Source organism: Chelonoidis abingdonii, chromosome 16, assembly GCF_003597395.2.
Source record: "Chelonoidis abingdonii isolate Lonesome George chromosome 16, CheloAbing_2.0, whole genome shotgun sequence".
Taxonomy (NCBI): domain Eukaryota; kingdom Metazoa; phylum Chordata; order Testudines; family Testudinidae; genus Chelonoidis; species Chelonoidis abingdonii.
This window is the reverse complement of record NC_133784.1, coordinates 5750311-5774577: the sequence shown is the minus strand read 5'-3', so window position 1 is coordinate 5774577 and position 24267 is coordinate 5750311. Positions and strand designations below refer to the sequence as shown.

General features: G+C 44.7%; 1 protein-coding gene across 2 annotated transcripts in view; it reads left to right on the top strand.

Annotated features, from left to right (window-relative positions):
* Positions 1-24267, top strand: part of ARMH3 (armadillo like helical domain containing 3) — a 186391-nt gene that overhangs the window by 15438 nt on the left and 146686 nt on the right. For both annotated transcript variants that reach the window (XM_075072788.1, XM_075072787.1), the window contains exons 2-8: positions 15114-15225; positions 15756-15812; positions 15964-16110; positions 17115-17222; positions 18458-18550; positions 19299-19373; positions 20546-20632. In XM_075072788.1, the coding sequence (XP_074928889.1) occupies positions 15124-15225; positions 15756-15812; positions 15964-16110; positions 17115-17222; positions 18458-18550; positions 19299-19373; positions 20546-20632 (669 nt within the window). In that variant the 5' untranslated portion in view covers positions 15114-15123. The remainder of the gene's footprint in view (positions 1-15113; positions 15226-15755; positions 15813-15963; positions 16111-17114; positions 17223-18457; positions 18551-19298; positions 19374-20545; positions 20633-24267) is intronic.

The window sequence follows — 24267 nt, the reverse complement described above, 5'->3', positions numbered from 1 at the left end:
GTGGGAACCAGAGTACTTTACAAGTGAATTAACCCTTTGCCTGCTGGCTCCAGAGTAGTCTTCTGAATTTTTTCACATTAACAAGTTAGCTTAAAAGTTTAGGAGCCAAATTCTGTCTTTTATTGCACTCAATGAACTCTTGTCAACAGGCAACTGAGGGCAGAATAAGACTCTGGAGAAATTATGTACCAAAAACTAAGTTTTGAAGATAGGATGCTTCAGGTGAATAGAGTCCTCTGTTCATCAGAGGATGGAGATGGATGGCAGGAGAGAGATCACTTGATCATTGCCTGTTAGGTTCACTCCCTCTGGGGCACCTGGCATTGGCCACTGTGGGTAGACAGATACTGGGCTAGATGGACCTTTGGTCTGACCCGGTACGGCCGTTCTTATGTTCTTATGTAAATAGGACTGGGCCCAGTATAGACCCCTGGGGGACACCACTATTTACCTCTCTCCTTTCTGAAAACTCACCATTTATTCCTACTCCGTGTTTCCTGTCTTTTAACCAGTTACTGATCCACCAGAGAACCTTCCCTCTTGTCCCATGACTGCTTGCTTTGTTCAAGAACCTTTTGGTGAGGGACCCTGTCAAAGGCTTTCTGAAAACATAAATACACTATATCCACTAGATCCCCCTTGTCCGCATGCTTGTTGATCCCCTCAAAGAATTCTAGTAGCTTGGTGAGGCATGATTTCCCTTTACAAAAATCATGTTGACTCTTCTCCAACAAATGGTGTTCATCTATGTATCTGATAATTTTGTTCTTTACTAGAGTTTCAGTCACTTTGCCCAATAGTGCTGGGATCACCCCTGGAACCTTTTTAAAAAATTGGTGTCACATTAGCTATCCTCCAGTCATCTGGTACAGAAGCTGATTTAAATGATATGTTACATACCACAGTTAGTAGTTCTGCAATTTCACATTTGAGTTCCTTCAGAACTCTTGGGTGATACCATCTGGTCCTGGTGATTTATTACTGTTTAGTTAATCAGTTTGTTCCAAAACCTCTTCTAATGATACCTCAATCTGGGACAGTTCCTCAGATATGTCATCTGAAAAGAATGGCTCAGGATGGAGAATCTCCCTCACATCCTCAGCCGTGAAGACTGATGCAAAGAATTCATTAAGTTTCTCTGCAATGGCCTTATCGTCTTTGAGTGCTCCTTTAGCATCTCGATCATCCAGTGGTCCCACTGGTTGTTTAGCAGGCTTCCCTTCTGATGTGCTTAAATGTTTTTTTTGCTATTATTTTTGGGTCTTTGGTTAGCTGTTCTTCAAATTTTTTTTGGCCTTCCTAATTATAGTTGTATAATTCACTTGCCAGAGTTTATGCTCCTTTCTATTTTCCTCAATAGGATTTAACTTCCACTTTTTAAAGGATGCCTTTTTACCTCTCACTGCTTCTTTTACTTTGTTGTTTAGCCACGGTGCTCTTTTTTGGTTCTTTTACTATGTTTTTTAATTTGGGGGATACATTAGTTGAGCCTCTATTATGGTGTCTTTAAAAAGTTTCCATGCAGCTTGCACTGATTTCACTTTTGGCACTGTACCTTTTAATTTCTGTTCAGCTAACTTCTCATTTTTGGATAGCTCTCCTTTCTGAAATTAACTGCTACAGTGTTGGGCCACTGTGATGTTTTCCCCACCACAGGGATGTTACATTTAATTATATTATGGTCACTATTACCAAGCGATCCAGCTATATTTGCCTCTTGGACCAGATGCTGTGCTCCACTTAGGACTAAATCAAGAGTTGCCTTGCTTGTTGTGGGCTCCAGGACTAGCTATTCCAAGAAGCAGTCATTTTAAGGTGTCAGGTGTTGTTGTGAAAGTATCTACTGTCTTTGTCTGAAGCAGCACTAGGGTTCACCTGCTTTCCTTCCTTTTTGGTGCAATCCATCCATCCCTTCCTCTGCTTTCATCAGGGTCTGTTTCCTACCACCCTCTCCTGCCATGCTGTCTTCACCAGGTCCCCTTTGTTCATCCTTTGCGTGCGTCTGAACCCGCGAAGTCATGCTTCCTAGATTCTGTCAGCCACATCACGGACTTTGACTTCCATCCTAATGCTTTCATTTCAAAATCTCTCTCTCAGTGGAACCCCTCTTATGGCACCAAGACATCTCATCACTCGCACCTGTAGGCATTGAACCTGCTGTGTCTTTATCGCCCTGCTTCTGTGCTATCTAGCATTGTGGGTGCACTGTTGGGCTCCTAGTTTCAGTGGCCTGCACTAGTCGTATGCAAACCGTGAGATGTTATTCCACACACTTCCAGCACGCCCCAGTCTGCACTGTGTCTCACATTCAAGCTTGCTAGCTTCTGTCACCCAGCCACGAACCTGCTTGAACTGGTCAGTGTAATCATTCTAGGGTACCCAGGACTTTGCATCACCTTGTTACCCCTTGCCTCTAGTGCGAGGAAGTCTTTCTTGGGATTAACTGGGTGTCAGCTTCCTGACACCTTTAGCATGTCAAAGGCCCCCCTCTCCCCCCGATAATCTTCGCTGGGTTAGGCCAGCCTGCCCTTTGCCTTGCAGGTTAACAAAATTTACATCCCAGTCCCTGCGCCCCTTTGAAGGGTTCCTCTCTGATATCCAGGCCCGACACTGGCTACTCACAGAATTATCAAGTTTGCTTTTCCCAAAGGAACAGCACACACTAGCTTATCTAATTCCACTCAGGATCAGCACTTAGCTTAACACCGCAGCACTACATATATTAATTGGCCTCTCAGAGTTGGTAAGACAACTCCCACCTTTTCATGCTCTCTGTATGTGTGTATATACATCTTCAAGATATGTTCCATTCTGTGCGTCCGAAGAAGTGAGGTGTAGCCCACGAAAGCTTATGCTGAAATAAATGTGTTAGTCTCTAAGGTGCCACAAGTACTCCTGTTCTTTTTGCGGATACAGACTAACACGGCTGCTGCTCTGAAATATATATTTATAGAGAAAACAAGAATATGTTTATCATGAAATATTCCAGTCGTGGTGAATGGGAATATTGGAATCAAATGGTTACATGTAAAACAAAATCATAACATGCTTTCTGGAGACGGAGTGTAACAGGTTAACCTCCGATGTAAGAAGTTTTATCTCTCACCCAGTGTCTTCTGCAGCTGTTCAACCAAAGTTGGCTGAGATCCTGTTTTCACGAATGTAAATGCATTGCTCGTTTACTTCCTAGGTGCAGGACAACGTGTGTCATCTTTGCCTCATAGTTATATTGTCAAATATATTGTTAAGCTTGTTGTCAAACTGCCTGTGGTTTGTTTTGCCTGTGTGATGCTGCCTTATTGACTTCACGTCTTTCTGCTAACTTCTGACTTTGTTTGTAAATGAGCATCCCTAGTGTTAGCTTACCGCGCTTGATTTACACACTGACTGAGGGATCCGTATCTGAAGTATTCCTGTCTGGAGGAAAACCTATTTTTCCTTGATACAGACTTAAAACCATATGTTTAGTTTTGAAATATAATGCCTTACATAGTGTCTGTACGTACATTTCACAACAATATTAATGACCAGTGTGACCCCAACTTCCATTTAAGACCTCACATGATGTTCTTTGAACTGGAATCAAGATATTCCTGTAACCCTCTTGTCAGCAGGCATTTAAGGGCTCTTGGGTCACAGTCAACCAGGGTTAATCTCCCTCCATGAATCTCTATGTCCAGTCTCCCAGCTCTAGTGACCCAGGTGACCTCAGTCTTAGTCATGTTCATTTCCATCCCAGGTTGGCTTTCCTGTTTCCTCTGACTTCTTTATTACTGAGGTGTCTCCATACAGCAGCTACTCCCCTTTCCCCATTGCTGTCTTCCTGCTGATGTAGTCCATCGGTTTGATAAACTGCAGCAGACTTAGGGCCGACTCCTGGTCCAGTCCATCTTTCACATCAGTGGGACTTGTCATTCCCAAGCAGGTTTGGATCACTGTTTTAGGTGAACTGTTCAGGTGTCATGGAGTTAGGGGGAGTCAGGGCCCTGTGCCCCACTTCCTGCGAGTCACTGTGACTCTCGGCCAGCCACTAGACCAGAAGGGTTATTGGAGATGAGAGGAACACAGTCCAAACCAGAGCTTGTAGGCACAAGCAGGACCCCACAGCCAGGTCCTTCTGGGGGGCAGGGAGATTAAACTGCAAACTTGGGGGTTCCCTCCTCTTCCCCAGCCAGCTCCAAACTGAAAATCTCCAGCCCCTCCTCTCCCTTTGTCTCTTTCCCGGGCCAGGAGATCACCTGATTTCTTTGTTCTTCAACATCTTTAGTTGGCATCTTTGCAGGGGAGAGGCCTAGGCCATCAGTTGCCAGAAGACAGGGTGTTGGCCATTCTCTGTGCAGACAGGATCACACTGGCCCCCTAAGGCTCTGCAACAATCACACACCCCTAGACACTTGAGAAATGCAAAGGGGAAACTGAGGCACCCACACAGTATTCAGAGAAAACATTAAGAACATTCCCACTTCATCACAACAGGTCCTTCACCATAGTTGTTAAATCTTCAGACACTCCATGTTTCCTCAGTTAGTGTGTGTGTTCTTCTATCTACTTTTGCATTGTCAAGAGCTTACAGCGTTTCACTTGACATCCCTGATGTGCTGTGCACAGGGCCTTTCCCCAGTTATGCTAAGTACATGTCCACTCTCTCCACATCTTCTTGCTGTAGACCTTCTGGAACACCAGCAGGAGGTATTGGTGTGTCACTGCCCAGCACCAGGCTTCATTTAACCTGTGGTTGGGGGTTTGAGGTTTGAGTTTTCCTTCTCCTAGGTAGGCTGCTGTCTTGGGCTAAAGGGCCCCACCTGCCTACCTGCATAGCACTGTTAGTGTCAGTACTGTATTTTGGAGCTGTACGTGCTTAGTAGTATGGAAGTAACTTCCATTGCACGCCTGCTTTTTAAGTACACTTCTTTCTCATGCTTGCTCTCAGCCAAGACACCAGGTTAAAATTCCTTTCTGACTTTTTGGAGAGATCCCACCTTCAGCTGAAGTATGGTTCCCTGGGAAAAGCATCTATGTAAAAATGGCACCACCTTGCTCAGCAGATGCGCTGGCGTTAGCAACAGAAATAAATGTATCCTCTTTTTACTCTTGTTAGCTCTGCAGAGGCAATGCAGCTAAGACTGAGATGAGCTGCATTTTGTTCCCTGTGTATCATCAGCAGAATTCGTTGCTGAATTCCAGTCAGCTACACCTGTGAAAATCTACTGAAGGCAATGGGATCCATCGATTCCAAGGCCAGAAGAGGCCACTGTGATCATCTAGTCGGACCTCCTGCATAGCACAGGCCAGAGAACTGCTCCACAATCATTCCTAGAGCAGATCTGTTAGAAAAACATCCAGTCTTGATTTTAAAAATAGTCGTTGTGGATTCTCCATCACAGGCCTTTGGTAAATTATTCCAATGATTAATTACTGTCACTTAAAAATGTTCACCTTACTTCCGGTCTGAATTTGTCTAGCTTGAACTTCCAGCCACTGAATCGTGTTAGACCTTTCTCTGCTAGACTGGAGAGTCCATTGTTAAATATTTGTTCCCCATGTTGATTCTTATAGATTGTAAGCATGTCACCCCTTAATCTTCTTTAAGCTAAATAGATAGACTGAAAGAGGTCAGTTGCTGTAAAGTATGTTTTCCAATCATTTAATCATTCTCATGGGTTTTCTCTGACCCTTCTCCGGTTTATCAACATCCTTCTTGAACTGGGTGTCAGAACTGGACACAGGATCCCAGCAGCAATCACACCAGTGCCAAATCCATTGGTAAAATAACCAGGGCTGACTCCAGGCACCAGCAAAGGAAGCAGGTGCCTGGAGCGGCCAATAGAAAGGGGCGGCACGTCCGGGTCTGCGGCTGCAATTCGGCAGCGGGTCCTTCACTCCCTCTTGTCCTCTTTGGCAGCAGCTCAATCAATTTCCCCCCCCCCCCCCCTTCACCGCTTGGGGTGGCAAGAAAGCTGGAGCAGGCCCTGAAAATAACCTCTGTGCTCCTACTCGAGAGTCCCCTGTTTATGCATTCTATGCATTCTAGGATCACATTAGGTCTTTTGGCCACAGCTCCACCCTGGGAGCTCGTGTTCAGCTGATTCTCCATGACCCCAAATCTTTTTCAGAGTCCCTGTTTCTCAGTATAGGGTCCCCGATCTTGGAAGTGTAGCCTACGTTCTTTGGTATTAGATGTAGACATTTAGCCATATTAAATCATATGGTGTTTGCTTGCACCCAGTTTAACAAGCACTCCAGACAGCTTTGAATCAGTGACCTGTTCTTTTCATTATTTACCAATTTTTCATTATTTATCAATTCATTCTCCCAATTTTTGTGTTGTCTGCAAACTTGATCAGCGATGATTTAAAGCCTTCCCCCTCCCAGCCTGTCATAGATACAAATGTTAAATAGAGTTGGACCAAGAACTGATTCCCCTGAGATCCCATTGGAAACATAACTGCTCAATGATGATTCCCTGTTTAGTTACTTTTTGAGACCTGTCAGCCAGTTTTTAATCCATTTAATGTGTGCCATATCAGTTCTGGTTTTGTAATCAAAATGTTATGTGGTACCAAGTCAAATGCATTTCTTACTCTTATCAGCCAAACGTATAATTTCTTCAAAAAAAAGATACCAGGTTAGTTTGACAGGATCTATTTTCCATAAACTCATGTTAATTTGCATTAATTACCTTAACTTTCTTTAATTCTTCAAAAATTGAGTCCTGCATCAGCCACTCCATTATCTTGCCCAGGATTGATGTAAGGCTGGCAGGCCAATAATTAACTGGGTTGTCCCATTTGCCCTTTTTGAAAATAGGCACAACCTTAGCTTTCTTCCAGTCTTCTGGAACTTCCCCGGTGCTCCAAGACTTACTGAGAATTAACATTAGTAGTCCACTGAGATCCTCAGCCAGTTCTTTTAAAACTCTTGAATGCAAGTTAATTGGACCTGCTGGTTTAAAAATGTCTAACTTCAGTAGCTTTTGTTTAACATCCTCCAGAGAGATTAGTGGAATGGAAAGAGTGTTATCACCATATGATGAGACTGTATTATCTATTTTTTCCCCAAATACAGAACAGAAATATTTATTGAACATTTCTGCTTTTTTCTGCATTATTATTGATGATTCTACCATTTCCATCTAGTAATGGACCAGTACTCTTATCAGGACTCTTTTCCTTATAATATATTTAAAAACTCCTGATTGTCCTTAATTCTTCTGGCCGCTGATTTCTACTTGTATCTCTTGGCTTCCCTTATCAATTTTCTGCAATGCCTAACTTCTGTTTTACATTCATTAGTATCAGCTTCTGCTTTCTTCCATTTCTTATATATTATTATTTATTTTTTTTACAGCTACCTTCACTTCCCCTCTAACCCGGGTTGGTTTTTTAACCAGCACAGACTTCTTCCTCAATTGTAGGAGAATGGCTTTTTCTTCATCTAGTAAGGTGTTCTTAAATGATTCCCAATTTTTTTGATTATATTCTTCCTCCCAGCTAATTTGGCTCATGATTGTTTCCGCCTCTGTGAAATTGACCATGTTAAAGAACCCTGTGTGTGTGTGTGTATATTGCTTGTCTGGACTTTATTCTGCTTGTACATAATAAGTGTGATCCAGTTATGTGATCACTTCTGGGACATACAGGGCTTAATTTAAAGACAATGGGGGTCATGATGGTGTCACAGAGGGCCTAATCTGTAGATAGTGGAATTGCACAGGTGTCACTGTGAGCTTAATTTAGCCTGCAGAATCTTTTATTACAGGTCATGACTTGTGCCGTGAAAAGAATCCAGCCTCACAAACTGTTGGGCAAGCTTGCAGGGCCATGGGTTAGGAAAAACATTTTACTTGCAAACTGGGCACATTTGCAATGGAATCATTGAGAGATAACAGATGTGGAGCCTCAAAATGGGACTTTGATAAAGTCGGTTTTCATGACAGCTCTGTGCTTCATAATACAGGGGCTAGTTCTGTATTTGCACAAACACGAAAATATTCAGGTTTGTTAGACAGGGAAACAAAATACAAAGCAATGCTAATGCAACATTCACGTTGAGATGGACGTACCAAGTCTGGAAATTCAAAGATATGGCTCGACCAGTAACCACATGTTGGAGACATGGAGTTTAGAGTTGTTATAGTTAAAACCATATACAGTAATATTATTTTTGCCGTTGCAAGAGACATACTGTATACAATAAAACAAAGTATGTATTTGCGAGGGGGCTGCATTACGGCTGTTGTGGAAGTCGTAGTTTTAGCTGGCTAGGTTTGTGTGATCAAAGCCCCAGCCTTAGTAGTAGTAAGGTTTTTGCTTGCAATTTCTGTGGGTATTTTAGTGACAAGTTAATAATAGTGTGTTCATATGAACGTCACATGTTTGGTTTGTGGAACTCTGCAGTGGATTCTAAAATGAAATTAGTGATAGATGTGCTAAGTATGCCTTGTGCTTGGCTACACAGTCAGTGCTAGATCATGCTGAGCCCAGGATTGGCAGTAGCTACTTTGTAGTGTAGACAAGGCTTTTCTGCATGAACGCTCACTTATCATGGCTTTTATGTCTCCACTTTCATGATGCCATGTCTGTTTAGTCCCAGGTGAAGTGTCCTGAATCTTCTGCTGTGCACCAGAGTGGCTGGTGTACTAAACGTTCCCATGCAGCTCTCTCTCAGCTCTGTGGGGTACCTCTTCTGGGTGCTCAGCTGCTGCAGCTGCCTGTTAATAGAATTGTCCCTATGAACCCAAGAGTATGAGAACATGTTGATGCCTTTACATTGGTAATCTGTGTGGAGGAGGAGCTCTGTTAACTACAGCTGCTTAGTCCCGTGGTTTATAAAGTCTGCTAATTCAGCATCTCTAGCGTGTATGAAAGTTTTCAACAAGATTATAGGAATGTTCTGTATTTTCTGCAGGTGCTTAGAAGCCCCCAGTAGCTAAATGGAGCTTTTAATTTCTAAAATATCTATTTCTTGCAGCTAGATGCATCATATAATTGCATACAATGAAAACAAAAACCCATTAGTTCTAGCTGATCATCCTAGGTCATGAGACCAGGTGCTTTGGAATGAAAGGAAAGTTGAACTTTTCTCTTCTGGTTCCTTTCATTTGTAGTCCCTGAAATAACAAATTATAAACACAGGCATTATTTAATTGCTGCCTCTAGCAATCCTCTGTGTGTGCTTTCCCTGTAAATTAGGTTAAGAGATGCCAAATCCCAATTCTTATCTTGACAAAGACTTGGAGTTCTACATGATCTTGTCTTTCTGATGCTAGGCTGGCAGCAAGCACTTGTTTCGCATGGGGTTTACAATCTGCTGTCTTTCTAGACGTTTGAAAAAGGTTCTAAAACATATTGCACCTCTCACAGCTCTTTTGGTCTGCATCATGCGTATGGAGTGTATTGATTCTCCACCCGCCCCCCTTTAATTTGGTGCAAGAACACAGACCCAGGAGCGCTGCAAGTTAGTTTATTAGCGTTGACGTTGAGATTCATTAGCTGTAATCCAATTAGAAGCACACTGACAGATGTATTTGTGCACTGGGGCTGTGTGCTGTTTTGGATTCAGAAACTTGTGATTCCAGTTGGAGAGCTTGTTTTGGGTAATCTCATGCAAGATCTGTTTCTCCAGGCTCAGAACGGCATCAGTTTTGGTTTACTTGCTAATAGAAACCTTTCTGTTTCCAATTATTTTTCCTGATCAGGAAGACATCTTATTTCCCATGACATAGTTAAAAAGAAATGGAGAGTCTCGAGGAGGGAAGCCATCAAGATGATTTAACAATGTTTTCTTTCTAGTTTGTTTGACTTAAACTTCCCCCAGATCTTAATTGGATGAAGGGCCTGCCAGGCTATAAAAGTGCTGGTCCAGTTGCTGTAAGATGTGGTTCAGTAATTACAGTACTGGGATTCACAGTGCTGTGAGGCACTCCAAGCCCTGTGTCTGTAGCAAATGAAATCCAAATCTCTGTTCTGAAATGGACACTCATTAGTCATTGAAATCTGCTCTTTGAGGGAAAGGGAGCTTGCTCTTTGAACATACCATGGAAGGAGTCTTGGAAAAGAGACAACTAAGGGGAGATATGATAGAGGTCTGTAAAATCGTGACTGGTGTGGACAAAGTAAATAAGGAAGTGTTATTTACTCCTTATAACACAAAAACTAGGGGCCACCAAATGAAATTAATAGGCAGCAGGTTTAAAACAAACAAAAGGAAGTATTTCTTCACCCAACGCACAGTCAACCTGTGGAACTCCTTGCCAGAGGATGTTGTGAAGGCCAAGACTGTAACAGGGTTCAAAACAGAGCTAGATCAGGGGTAGGCAACCTATGGCAAGTGTGCCGAAGCCGGCACACAAGCTGATTTTCAGTGGCACTCACACAGCCCGGGTCCTGGCCACCAGTCCGGGGGGCTCTGCATTTTAATTTAATTTTAAATGAAGCTTCTTAAACGTTTTAAAAACCTTATTTACTTTACATACAACAATAGTTTAGTTATATATTATAGACTTCTAGAAAGAGACCTTCTAAAAATGTTAACAAGTTACTGGCACGCGAAACCTTCAATTAGAGTGAATAAATGAAGACTCGGCGCACCACTTCTGAAAGGTTACGGATCCCTGAACTAGATAAATTCATGGAGGACAGGTCCATCAATGGCTATTAGCCAGGCTGGACAGGGATGGTGTCCCTAGCCTCTGTTTGCTTGATGAGTCCCTGTTCTGTTCCTTCCCACTGGGGCACCTGGCACTGGGCACTGTTGGAAGACAGGATACTGGGCTAGATGGACCTTTGGTCTGACCCAGTCTGTCCATTCTTAAGGAGTCCAGGCATTCTGCTTTGGAAGCTGAATTCCACAGCTGTCTCCATGACTGCAGACTTGGGAAGCTCAAGGGGCACCAGAAATGTACTGCAGTGCACTTACCTCTGTGTGCATAATTTATCATTGCTGACTTAGCTGCTGAAAGCGCCTGCCCTTGTTTTCCTGGAGGCAGCTTCAGCTCTAATCTGTGCTGTCAGGTGTGTTGCCTGTGCAAGCAATGGAGTTCTGTAAAACCCACCTTGCTGGTGTGGAGAGAGTGGCAGAGAGGTCAGGAGGACGCCTGAGGTTTGACCGAGGTGAGATACTCCATTCCCTCCATGCGCCAGTGTGATGCGTAGAGAAGGTTAAGAGGTTGCTAAAACGTTTTAGTGTTTGCTTGGGAAATGTTTATCGTATGGAACGATGTAAATAGGTAATTTGGAATAAATACCATATATTGTGTAACATCAAAATTACTGTATTGACTGCAACGTTAGACGCAGGCCTGTGAGTACCTCGGAAGGTTCAGGGATCGAACGCACAGGCCTTGTGACATGTTTAACAATTGCAGAGCCCACATCACTAGAGCAGGGCAATAATTGTGCCAGCTTGACTGTTGTATAAAGAAACAGGACTATCACCAGTGAACATGGGGCAAATCATCAGTGTGAGGAAGAATCAGAACAATGAAATAGAATATTATTGATGTAGGAAACTGTTATGTTTCCTGGGGATACCCAGAAGTGTGAGGGATCTTGCTATGCCCTGCCCTTAGCATGAGATCTGTGTCTGCTGTGTGTCAGCTCCCTGACTCCACTGGCCACGGTCAACGCAAGCGCTCCTCTCTTAGCCTATGGCTCTGCTGTCCCTCTGCAGGTTAGCGATAGGCACATGCCAACCTCCGAGTGTCCAGCGCCTGGTCTGCTGAACCCTCTCAGATTTGCTGCTCGCCACCTTACTAGTTACACCTGAAATCGCAGCGCCACTTACCACACAGCACTTGGGTATGTTTATCATGAAAACAAACAAAAGCTTATTTAATAAAGAGTAGGGATTCCAATGAAAAGTAGAAATATTGGAAACAAATGGTTACGTGTAAAATAAAAACAGCATTCTAGAACCTAGACCAGTGGTCCCCAACGCAGTGCCTGTGGGCGCCATGGCACCTGTGGGGGTATTTTAATGCACCTGCGTCCTGGCCCCCAGAAGAGCACTGCTGAAATGCTGCCAAATTTCAGCGACATTTTGGTGGGGACGCCTCTCGACGACGCTTGTCGCCGACAAGTGATGTCATCGAGAGGCATCACCCCCGAATTTCGATGGCGATGCCTCTTGATGATGCCGCTTGCTGTCGACAAGTGACATCATCGAGACGCGTTGCTCCCGAATTTCGGCAGGGACGCCTCTCGATTGTGTCGCTTGTCAATGGTAAGCGGTGTCATCGAGATGTGTCGCCACTGAAATTCAGCGGCATTTTGGCGGGTGCTTTACTGCCGCAGTGGTCCTTCGGCTGGCGCCTGCCAGCCAAAAAAGTTGGGGACCACTGACCTAGACTGACTGAGTTAGCTACTGTCAACTCTTATACGGCAATGCTCAGCCCAAACCCTTCCAGTTTATTATATCCAAGCCCGGCTGTGATCTTCCATTCATGAGACACTGTCCTCTGGTCTCCTCAGTGGAAAGATGCAGGGGGGTACCTCTCCCCGCAAATATACTCCACCAATCCATTGTCTTCATTGCTAACCAGGATCTCCCCTGCAGGTTGTTTTTCCCTCTACCTCTTTCTCGTCCATTTCACAATCTCTTGATTAGCATCCAGCTCAGACTGTAGACAGACCTCCATTGTGGAGTGGATGATACACAACACACATGACCAGTGAGTGAGAGAGAGAAGCATTTGTCCCCGTCTGGTGACCTTCCTTAACCCTCAGACCTTAAGAACATGTTTTTCAGTACGGATACACAATTCCTTAAACAATATCCACCTGCATGTTTCACAGTGATTATGTGACTAGTGGGCTATTGGCTTTCCATGGAGACCTCACATGCCACCTTTTGATAAACTTAATATGCATACATCTGACCTAGGGGATCCCTGTGAAACTCTATGCACCCCCATGCCCTCTGCCATAGAATCTTAGAATATCAGGGTTGGATGGGACCTCAGGAGGTATCTAGTCCAATCCCCTGCTCAAAGCAGGAGCAAACCCAACTAAATCATCCCAGCCAGGACTTTGTCAAGCCGGGCCTTAAACACCTCTAAGGAAGGAGATTCCACCACCTCCCTAGGTAACCCATTCCAGTGCTTCACGACTCTCCCAGTGAAATAGTGTTTCCTAATATCCAACCTAGACCTTCCCCTTTGCAACTTGAGACCATTGTTTCTTGTTCTGTCATCTGCCACCACTGAGAACAGCCGACCTCCATCCTCTCAGGTAGCTGAAGGCTGCTATCAAATCCTCTCTCTCTTTCTTTCTCTTCTTCAGACTAAATAAGCCCAGTTCCCTCAGCCTCACAAGTCATGTTCCCCAGCCCCCTAATCATTTTTATTGCCCTACACTGGACTCTCCAATTTGTCCACATCCTTTCTGTAGTGAAGGGCCTAAAACTGGATGGTATTCCTGTGAATAGAGGGGAATAATCACATCCCTCGATTTGCTGGCAATGCTCCTACTAATACAGCCCAATATGCCGTTTGCCTTCTTGGCAACAAGGATCCACTGCTGACTCATATCCAACTTCTCACCCACTGTAACCCCCCAGATCCTATTCTGCCAAACTGCTGCTTAGCCAGTCGGTCCCCAGCCTGTAGCAATGTATGGGATCCTTCTAAGTGCAGGACTCTGCACTTGTCTTTGTTGAACCTCATCAGATTTCTTTTGGCCCAATCTTCCAATTTGTCTAGGTCACTCTGACCCTATCCCTACCCTCCAGTGTATCTACCTCTCCCCCCAGTTTAGTGTCATCCGTGAACTTGCTGAGGGTGCAATTCACCCCATTATCCAGACCATTAATGAAGATGTTGAACAAAAGCAACCCCAGGACCGACCCCAGGGGCACTCCACTTGATACTGGCTGCCAACTAAACATTGAGCTGTTGATCGCTACCTGTTGAGCCCAACGATCTAGCCAGCTTTCTATCCACCTTATAGTCCAATCATCCAATCCATACTTCTTTAACTTGCTGGCAGGAATACTGTGTTGGCACCAGTTGGTGCCAAGTGGTTCCTAGGTTATAGAGACCCCGTTAATAATTTTGGGAAATAAATTCCTTTTGCTCTGAGAAAGGGTCCACTCTAATACTTAATGTTGCTAGGTATTTGTGACCATCAGTTGTCAGGCATCTTGCAACCTACCTAACTTTTGGGTACAAGGAGAGAATTTCCATTCACAGCACTGTCTCTTTCCTAACAGCTCATTAGAAACTTAGGCCCCGATTCTGTAATTGGGCCTCTTGGGGCAGAACTGTGTGCTTCTGTGAAGCCCCAATGACCCAGTGAAAAATCATGAATACAGTAGCATTTGATATGGGGGGCAAATCCTGGCAGCCCGCGCACAAGTGAGCGAGCATTTTGCATTGGATTTTGGTCAGGATCTCAGCGGAGTAATGCATTGTAATGTTTGCCACCCACTTTTCCAGGGAAGAAATACAAAATAATACATGCCGTAGAGCAGCTTGATCAGACACTTCTTTGCTTTCTTTCTCCCAACTTAAGAACAAAGGGATATTGAAGCAAATTGGTAGGCAGCAGGGTTAAAGCCGATAAAAGGAATTACTTTTTCACACAGTCTGTGGAACTGATTGCCACAAGATGTCATGAGACCAAGCGTTTAGCAAGATTATAGTAAGGACTTCTTTAAAAAAAAAAAAAAAAAAGTTGGAAGGGGCATAAGCCCTTTTGCCCAGGCCACAAACGAACCACTGACTGACGGGTTAGGACGAAACTTTCCCTGTAAGCAGGTTATTCCATATCTATTCTGCAGGGTTTGTTGCACCTTCCTCTGAAGCAATCTGGTGCTGGAAATGGAAATAAGATCTGGCTAGCTGAACCGTTGGTCTGATTCAGTATCTGGTGTGGCAATTAACCCCCCCACTTCCTGCATGTTAGTGGCTGTTAATATGTTACTCTAAGGTACAGAGATCTCAGGACTGTGGCAGACAGAACATTTTGGGAAAACATCCCTGCAGGAGCCATCTCTTTGTATAACTAGTACCTAGCACAATGGGATCCTGGCCATGACCACAGCTCCTAGGTGCTGTGACAGGAAGCTGCCGCCTCCTGCGTTCTCAGTAGTTTGGTCTCTGTTCTTATGCCTAGACTGCACATCATGGCCCAAGCAGAGAAGAAAGGTGGACTGCTCTGGAAATCTTCAGCCTCCAAGAAACCATTGAAAGAGAAAGTTGTGCTAATGTACGATGAGATCTTCATGGTAAGGACTGGGCCTCTTTTCCTTTTGTCCCTTTGGTTTGCTGAGAGATCTTCATGTGTTGGCTTCTTCTCCATGAGACAGGGTGCGTGTCTGTTAAAGCCAGGCTGTCCCATAACTGTCTCAAATGACATGCCTCCCTCTGCTGCCTCCTTCAGTTTCACTGTGTGGCGTTCCCTGGGGATGTAGAATGTGGTGCCTGTGAAGTTAGGAAAGGGAGCAGCAGGCCGGGGAGCCAATGCAGTAGGAGGAAGGGACTCCATAGAGAGGAGCAGTTAGAAATCTCCTTTTCAGTTTGGGGGAGAGAATATTTCTGGGAGAAAAGAACTGAAGCTTCTCAGGTGAGAATTGCTTCTGCAAATCTTGCTTTTGGGAATCTGCATTGGCAGTATGTTGTACTTGGAGAATTACAGTGACAGGTGTGTAACCTTGTCTTCCGGAGTCTGAACTATTTACATTGATGATCTGTGGGTGTGCTTAGCCTGTCTCCTAGCTGTACTGTTTGTTCTCATGGGGTCTCCTTTCTCTTTCAGACGGAGGACCCCAGTAAATGTAGCCCTCGGTTCTGGGAAGAGCTTTTCCTCATGAAGGTACCGTAAGAGTTGAAAGCGGTTCTCTTATCTTTTGCTTGTTTGCCCTGGGATGTGGCAGGGACTTGCTCACCTGGGGGTCTCCACTTCACCTTTCAACAGCTGGGTGAAATGCACTAATTGGTTTTTCCTTCATTCCTTGACCTGACAGGTGAACCTGGAGTATCTAGAAAGCAAGCTGGAGTCTCTGGATGGAGAAGAGTTAATGAAGATAAAAGATAACATTAACTGTTTGTTCCAACACTGCATCCAGGCCTTGGGAGAAGAGCACCCAATTCGAGTAGTCAATGCGTTACAGGTACCAGAGCTGATGGCTAGGGAGCCTGTGTGAGGGGGGGCAGTTTTCCACTCCTGATGGAATATGCCTATAGATACTCTCAAGCACCTTGTGCTAGTTTCTTTAGTGTAGCTGAGAGACAGTGGCCACTCACTGGTAGTTTTTATTAGTTATTCCGTTTGAAGGTTAGAGACACTCACAATCCTGTCTACCTTGGGAAATGTAAATTGCTTTTAAAATGCAAATGTTGGGTTTCTGGAATTGTGAGGAAGACCACACGCAGAGGGATGGGGTGGGAAGGGAGGAAGGCGAGGAATTCTTCAGTGCTGCAGGGAACCCACCTGGGAGCTGAAGGGTAGTCCAAGAGAAGGTTTTTCTCCCTTTCCCCCATGCGCTCCCTGCCCCTCATTGAGTTTCCTGACAGAGGAAATGAAATAAAGTTCTGGAGAAGGTGGAGTGAAATCTGTATAAGAGACCATGCTTATGAGATGACGGCTTGACTGATGAGATTGCTCCAAATGTCCCTAACGATATGGATACAATTTTGCTCTATGCTTTAGAAATACTTTCTTTTAAAGGAACACCACTGATCGCTAAACAGAGCGTCAGTTGCTGCCCCAGCCTCAGTGCCCCTTTCTGGGCCTTGGCAGTCACACTCTCTAGTCTGTAAATGTCACTCTTCCTTGTTGCTGTGCGGGGCACCCATGCAAACCGAGGAAACTGTCCAACTATACAGGCAAAGCAGCGAGCATAGTTGTCTGCATGGTGTTGTCAAATGCGCACACTGAACGTACTGGAAAAATATGTATTTTCTATAATCTGAGTTCTCCAAACCTGAGGAGTTACATAGAACAATGGGAAGGGAAGAGTTCAGACAGGAGTGGGACCTAAGTTGATGGTGGCCCTTGAAGCATCTGTTCTTTGTCAGTCTCGGGAGCAGGGCTTGGAATGGGATTTGCTGGGCGAGCCGTAGGTGTGGCCTGACATCCTGTGCTCAGCTGCTTCCTTCCCTCTCTCCTTCACAGACGTTATGTGCATTGATTCGCGGCGTCCATCAGAAGAACAAATCCACCTCTGGGTTTGACATCATCAACATGCTCATGGGCTTTGACAAAGCAGAGCTGTGCATGAAGGTAAGGGCTCTGGCATTAGAGGAGCAGCTTGCTGCTTGCCAGCCCTATCCTACAGATCCTAGATTATCTAGTCTGACCTGCTGTATAACACAGGCTGGAAAATTCCACCCAGTTACCCCAGAATCAAGTCCAACCGCTGAGGGTAGCAATCTTTTTGGTGCTCCGATTTCCCTGAGTACAGCTGGGCAGGTGAGAACTTATACAGCGTAAACTCAGCCAGTGTCTGACCTTTGAATCTTTTACCAGCGAGGGTAGTTGCTTGAGCAGTGTTAACTATCCACAGGCAAACTCTGTCCTGCTGCTCGGCTGCTCACGTACCCATGTCTGATTTATAGCAGTCAGAGGTCAGAATGCCTCTGTCCATGCTGGCGTCCGATCTGTAAATCAGTTACAAGGTGGGGAGGCTCTTCAGGGGATGAGCTGTTGGAACAGACGCAGCTTTTAAGTGCCACCTCCTGCCATGGGGGTGATGGAAGGGGACAGTTTAACAATGCTTTTTGTGTCTCAGTTGTGGATAACCCTTCTATGAATAATGAGATTTGATGCTTAGCTGTGGAACAGCTCCAGTGAGGTGTGGATAGGGAGAAGTTATTTACTTATTCCCATAATACAAGAACTAGGAGTCACCAAATGAAATTAATAGGTAGCAGGTTTAAAACAAATAAAAGGAAGTTCTTCTTCACACAGCGCACAGTCAACTTGTGGAACTCCTTACCTGAGGAGGTTGTGAAGGCTGGGACTATAACAATGTTTAAAAGGGAACTGAATAAATTCATGGTGGCTAAGTCCAAAAATGGCTATTAGCCAGGATGGGTAAGGAATGGTGTCCCTAGCCTCTGTTCATCAGAGGATGGAGATGGATGGCAGGAGACAGATCACTTGATCATTGCCTGTTAGCTTCACTCCCTCTGGGGCACCTGGCATTGGCCACTGTGGGTAGACAGATACTGGGCTAGATGGACCTTTGGTCTGACCCGGTACGGCCGTTCTTTTGTTCTTATGTTCTTATGGGTGGTGGGATAACTGGGCAAATGTGCAATAAGGACTAACGTGATCCAGCAAGTTAACATCACGTGACCCGAATTTTGGCTGGTACCAGTCCCTCCCTGGCTCCTGACAAGGCTGAGGGGGAGGGTGTTTAGTGGTGGTCCAAGTTTGGTAGCCAGACTGGCGTGCTATACGTAACCTGATGGGTTCAGGCCGCCGAGGCTTATTGTGACTGTGTCCTTCCTTAGAATCTGATGGAGAGCTTGGACTCGCTGCTTTGTGCAGAAGGCTCTGAAAGCCTGAAGAGTTTGTGTCTGAAGCTGCTTCTCTGCTTGGTAACGGTAAATAACACAAAACTGATGTTTCGCTTAAAAACCTTGAAAGGCAGGAGTGCCGGCAAACTGACCAAAGTGCTCCTGGGGCAGGAGAATGGGGGGTTCTGTGAGTGCAGAGAACAAAGTGTGGTACAGGGTACAGTTGCTGAAAGTGCTACTTCCAGAATGATCTTACTTCCTGGGCTGACATTGCAGTGTCAGTTGAGCCGTGTCTTTAATGGCCATGTGTCATTTCCAGAATTGTTGCTTTGGGGAGCAGCTGCGTTAAAGAACCCTGGGTGGCAGCTCCGCGGATTTGGAAGGGCTGCTGGCTAGCAAAGAACTGGCCCGTCCTGATGCCCAGATGTGCTCTTCAACGGGTATTGGGATGATTCCGGGCCAGCTCAGTTGTTTCCACCCTTGGGAGGGGAAGGGGCCTGGGACTGGGAGTGTTACTCTGTCTGTTGTTGTGTGATGAGTATATAAGGAAGTTGATCTGTCCCTGGGACTGAGAGTTACACACAGAGATGTGGAAGTTTCCTGCGTTGCACAGAGTCTGAGACACTCCTGGCAGATGCAGTGACTGGGGTGCGCACAGGAAAGGAGTTGGGAGGCGGGTGAGCCTGCACGCTATTCCCACTCTGCTCTGCTCTAGTCCTACCCAGCGGTTCAGTAGGGGAACGTGCCCATTTCTGTGCACACCAGAGGCTGTTACAGAATGTTAGAGATTATGGAGCTTCAGTCATCATTTTGAAAAGCCTTTGATTGCTTCCAGGTGACAGACAACATCAGCCAGAACACAATCCTGGAATATGTGATGATTAACAGTATATTTGAAGCTATTTTACAGGTAAGTGTTTCTCATCTCTGACTGGTTAGGTCTTTTCCTGTAGTGTCAAACTTTCATCTGTGCACTTACTGTTTGGTGCTTTAAATACAACAGAGGCTCGCTGGTGTTATGTGTCAACCTCTTAACTCCTAGCTCGGTGGTACATTTTTATAATGCTTCCACCTCCTTACTCCAGGGTGTTGGTTTCAGTCACTGTTGGGCTTTTAAAATTGTTAAGTTGTGCCTTTTGTGCTCAAAAAGCAGGTGAATAGCTCTGTGGGTCTAATTTCACGGAGGATTTCTAGACTAGAGGAACTTATTATGACAGTCAGCCTGAGTATTTCCAGCAAGTTTCTTCCCTTTGATATGGTATGCTTTTTAGGAGCAGTATTTGAGTGTATACTGGCAATACACTGAGATACTGTCACATCCAGTGCTGGGTGATGCTGTGGCTGGGACATTTTGCTCTCTGTAAGCCTGTGCTACATAACTGGCTCTCTCTGGTTTCTTCTAAGCACTGCAATTCATTGTTTTAAATCTCATACATACTGTTTTAAATCCCTACCAAATTCACAGTCCAGGTTGGTAAATATCAGGGTCATAGCATTTAAAAAATCTTCAATTTCATGGTTTCAGATATTTAAATCTTAAATTCCATAGTGTTGTAACCGTGGGGGTCCTCACCGAAAAGAGGGTCAGGAGCGGGGTTGCAAGGCTGTTGCAGGGGGTCGTGGTGTTGCTACCCTTCGGCACTGCCTTCAGAGCTGGGTGGCTGGAGAGTGGCGGCTGCTGGCCAGGAACCCAGCTCTGAAGGCAGCGCCCCCACCAGCAGCAGTGGAGACGTAAGAGTGGCAATATAATACCAGGCCACCCGTACTTCTGCACTGATGCTGGTGGTGGCGCTGCTTTCTGGGCTGGGTGCTTGGCCAGCCGCCAAGCTCTGAAGGCAGTGCCAAAGGGTAACAATACTGGGACCCCTTACAATAGCCAGATTTCACAGGGGAGACCAGATTTAATCATTTGTGATGTTTTTTTCATGGCTGTGAATTTGGTAGGGCCTTACTCGTACATCACTTAGCACATAATATGCTGATACATTACATATTGTTCTGCTTGGCTTTGCTTCTTTGGGAAACTAGCTATGTTTCATAGTCAGCTACTGGTTAACGATTTATTCCTGCTTCTTGTTTCAGATTCTGTCCAACCCACCTAGTCGCAGGGAGCATGGTTATGATGCTGTTGTCCTTCTTGCTTTGCTAGTTAACTACAGAAAGTATGAGGTAGGTGTTGGATGCAGAGAGCCATTTCATTAAGCTGATGTCTTTCTTCAGCCAGGTTTCAGAGTAGCAGCTGTGTTAGTCTGTGTCCGCAAAAAGAACAGGTGTACTTGTGGCACCTTAGAGATACATCCGAAGAAGTGGGCTGTAGCCCATGAAAGCTTATGCTCAAATAAATTTTTTCGTCTCTAAGGTGCTGCAAGTACTTTTGTTCTTTCTTCAGCCAGTTTGTCCTTGAGATGCGAGCCCCACAAGAGCTGCAGTGCTGCCCTCCATATCATTTTTAGGAATAGGCGTTGAAGCATTTAGCAGGGTAAAAACAGACAATTACAGGCACTGGGCACAACACCTGCATGCTCATTGGCAGAGAACATGTCAGCAATTTCCCCATCCCATGTTGACATTATCTGTTTCTATATGTTTCTTTTACATGTACATGTCTCTAGAAGGGTGCAGGAATCGAAACAGTTATTTATGTACAAGTGCAAAGGAGAGCTGTTCAGGGGATTTGGACTTTATCTATGGAAATACTTTACTTTGATGTGCAGGAAGCCCTCTTGAAAAAATAGTTAATGTGTAGCCTGTGTGTGTGTGTATAAAATATATTTTCTCTGAAGAGAAGTAAGTTGTTATAGAGTTGCCTTGGGTTTCAGACCCTGGACATGTGATTTGGAGCTGACTATCAAGTCAAAAGAATTTAGAACTCTCTGGAGAGATGCTGGTCATGTGACTAGAGGATGAGCTGAAATGTCACAGCTTACAATTCCTTAGGAGAGTCAGATATGTGGCTCTGCGTCTCTCTACTTGCCTTCTTCTCAAGACACACAATTCTACTTTCCTTTCCCAAGCTGGGATGTTCTATTTAGTAATCTGCTTGTGTTTCTACAAAGTTTTGTTTTTCTGCTGATCTTATTCTTAAGAAAGAAAATGAAAGAAATGTTAAAATACATGTGAAATGTCAGTGTCTCTTTACATGAGGAATGATATTATAATCGTCTCTCGTTAGAGTTTTCCTCAATGTCGGGATTTTGAATTTAATTGTTTGGAAACATGAATTCTGGACTCTTCTAAGTTTTTTCACTAATCATGAAATACAGACATGTTTCTATCTGACTTCATTCCTGACCGAGGAAGAAAGGATATATATTAAGGTTTCCTTGTGTATGTTCATATTGCTGTACTGTTCACAATATGCTAGGGGCTAATTGTATGCAGAGGAAGAATGACATATCTAAATGAAATGCAGGGGGGATTTAGGCAATTTCTCATGTTAGAATTTGGCTGGGACACTAAGGTTGATGAGTTGGTGTTTACTAAAAGCGTCAAATTGTGATAGTTTTCTGTTTTGCTCCATTTAAACAGGTCACACTCCTCTTCTCCTTCCACTCCCCTGCTTGCTCCGAGGAGTTTGGAGGCTCCACTTAGCAGGCTGTGTGGCTCCTTTTTCCCCTCATTCCTCCTTTCTCTGTTGCCCTGTGGAAGCAGTTACTTGGTGGCTGTGTAGTAGTGAGGGAGATAGGCTCTGAAACTGTGCCCCCCTGTGTCTGTAGGACCCCTGCTTCATTTGTTGGAAAAGTTGGAAAGCATGCAGTGAATGAGGCAGAGTGTTGCAAGATGAGAAAAGGTGGTCTCATGATGAAGGCAGTTGAATGCTGCCCTGGAAAACTGGATTCTGTCTCTGCCCTGCCCCAGAGTTTCTGTGAGTGCTGGGCTGTTCTTAAACCAGACTTTTCACAAGTGGTCACTAGCTGTTTGTTCCTTGTTTTGTGGGTGCCTGACTTAGCCCCAGGGGTCTGATTTGCAGAAGTGCTGAGCACTCACAGCCGCCGCTGAAGTTGTTGGGGGGCTGTGAACATAGAAAGCAGGGCTTTGGAGCTGTGCTCCGGCTCCGCTCCAGCTCCAGGCAAAAACCTGCAGCTCCACTGCTCTGGAGCTGTTCCAGGCTCCGCTCCAAAGCCCTGCTATAAAGTGCCACACCTTGCTAAGTACGCTGCAAAATCAGGTCTTACGCATCTCAAATTGGGCATTCAAAATTAATGAATTGCTGACATCGTTCTCTTCTTAATCAGCCTCAGGCTGACATCTGGCAAGGAAAATTTCAGCCCAAACAGAGTTTGGCAAAGTTAAAAGCAAGTGAAAGCAGGGTTGTCTCATGGGTAGTGTCAGGCAGCTCTCTGTGTTACCAGCTCTGCCTGTAACAATGCAGCAATTATCCTGGTTGTGAGGGAGACTAGCCGTCTTTCCCTTGCCTTCCCTGGGCATTTTTAGAGTTTGGATTGTTTGGTGCTTGGCTGTCGGTATGTCAAATGGTTTCATGGCCTATTTTCCTTTGCATTCCCGTCTGTCTCTTTTCACTTTGACTGACTTACTGATTATCAGTTCCCTTTTATTTTGTCTCTCCTAGGTTGCTGAATTGTTGTTCCAGTTGCTTAAGGAAATCTAATTGGGCTGGGAATTGATTAGTTGCCTATGATTTTGTGTGTGTGTCTAAAGAAAGCACCAGTGTGTTTGTATGAACACGTTATTTCAGATTTCTGAGATCTGATTTCTAGCCTCCTTTACACCTCCATGTGGAATATCTGTCCAAGATTTCATCACCAGTGCAGCTGCACTAGATATCTCAGTTCTCTGCTTAGCTTCTGTTATAGGAACTGAAGAGATGTGGATTCTTTATACAGAACTGTAAAGGGACAACATCAACCTGAAATCTAGTCTTGTTCAGAAACAGAGTTTAAAGTAGTTCCAGGTTATGATACCTGACCAAGTGCCTCTGTCACTCCTGGTAGTTTTATAATCATTCTTATTTCAGAGAAAATATTTCACTCTCCCTTGTTGCATTGTGAAAGACCCACATGAACAGGGGAAATTAAATAATAGACTACACAAGGGAGGTAATGAAACTAGCTATGCACAGGCCTTTCAAATGCAGAAAATAAACTTGGGCAGAGAGGGACAATAATGTTTTTTCTCTAATCAGTACTATTTCCAGCCACCTGAAGTGTTACTTGTGAGGGTAGGAGATGAAAAAATGAAATTCAGATGGAACAGTGACTTAAGTTGATATATCCCTTTAAAAAACCACATTGACTTGAAAAATCACATTTCTGCCTGGCAGTGTTGTACCTGCTAGAGTTACAAACATTGCCTAAGATGAGGAGAACTGAAAGATGTTAGCTAAAATATTTTTCTCTGTTGCATTGTTTGCTGTTTGCATAGCTGGAGCCTTGCAACTCTACAGATATCCATGGACCATGTTTGAGGATTGCAGATGGATGTGAATCTGCGGATATCCGGTTTATATCTGCAGATCATGTTTGTGGATTGCAGATCCGATGTGGATACAGTATAAGCAGCAAAGAGTCCTGTGGCACCTTATAGGCTAACAGACGTATTGGAGCATGAGCTTTCATGGGTGAATACCCACTTCGTCGGATGTGGATACAGATTTGTATCCATGCAGGGCTCTGTGCATGGCAGTGCTTTGTTGTGTCTAGTGAGTTTCACTGATTCCAACTAATCTTGAAAAAGGCCCTTTAGCAAGGATGGAGCAGAAAACCTGTTATCACATCTTTTGAAAGAGAATTTGAAAAGGAAAGTCAGAGGACATGCTGTTTAAAAGGAGCTCTGTCAGAGACATG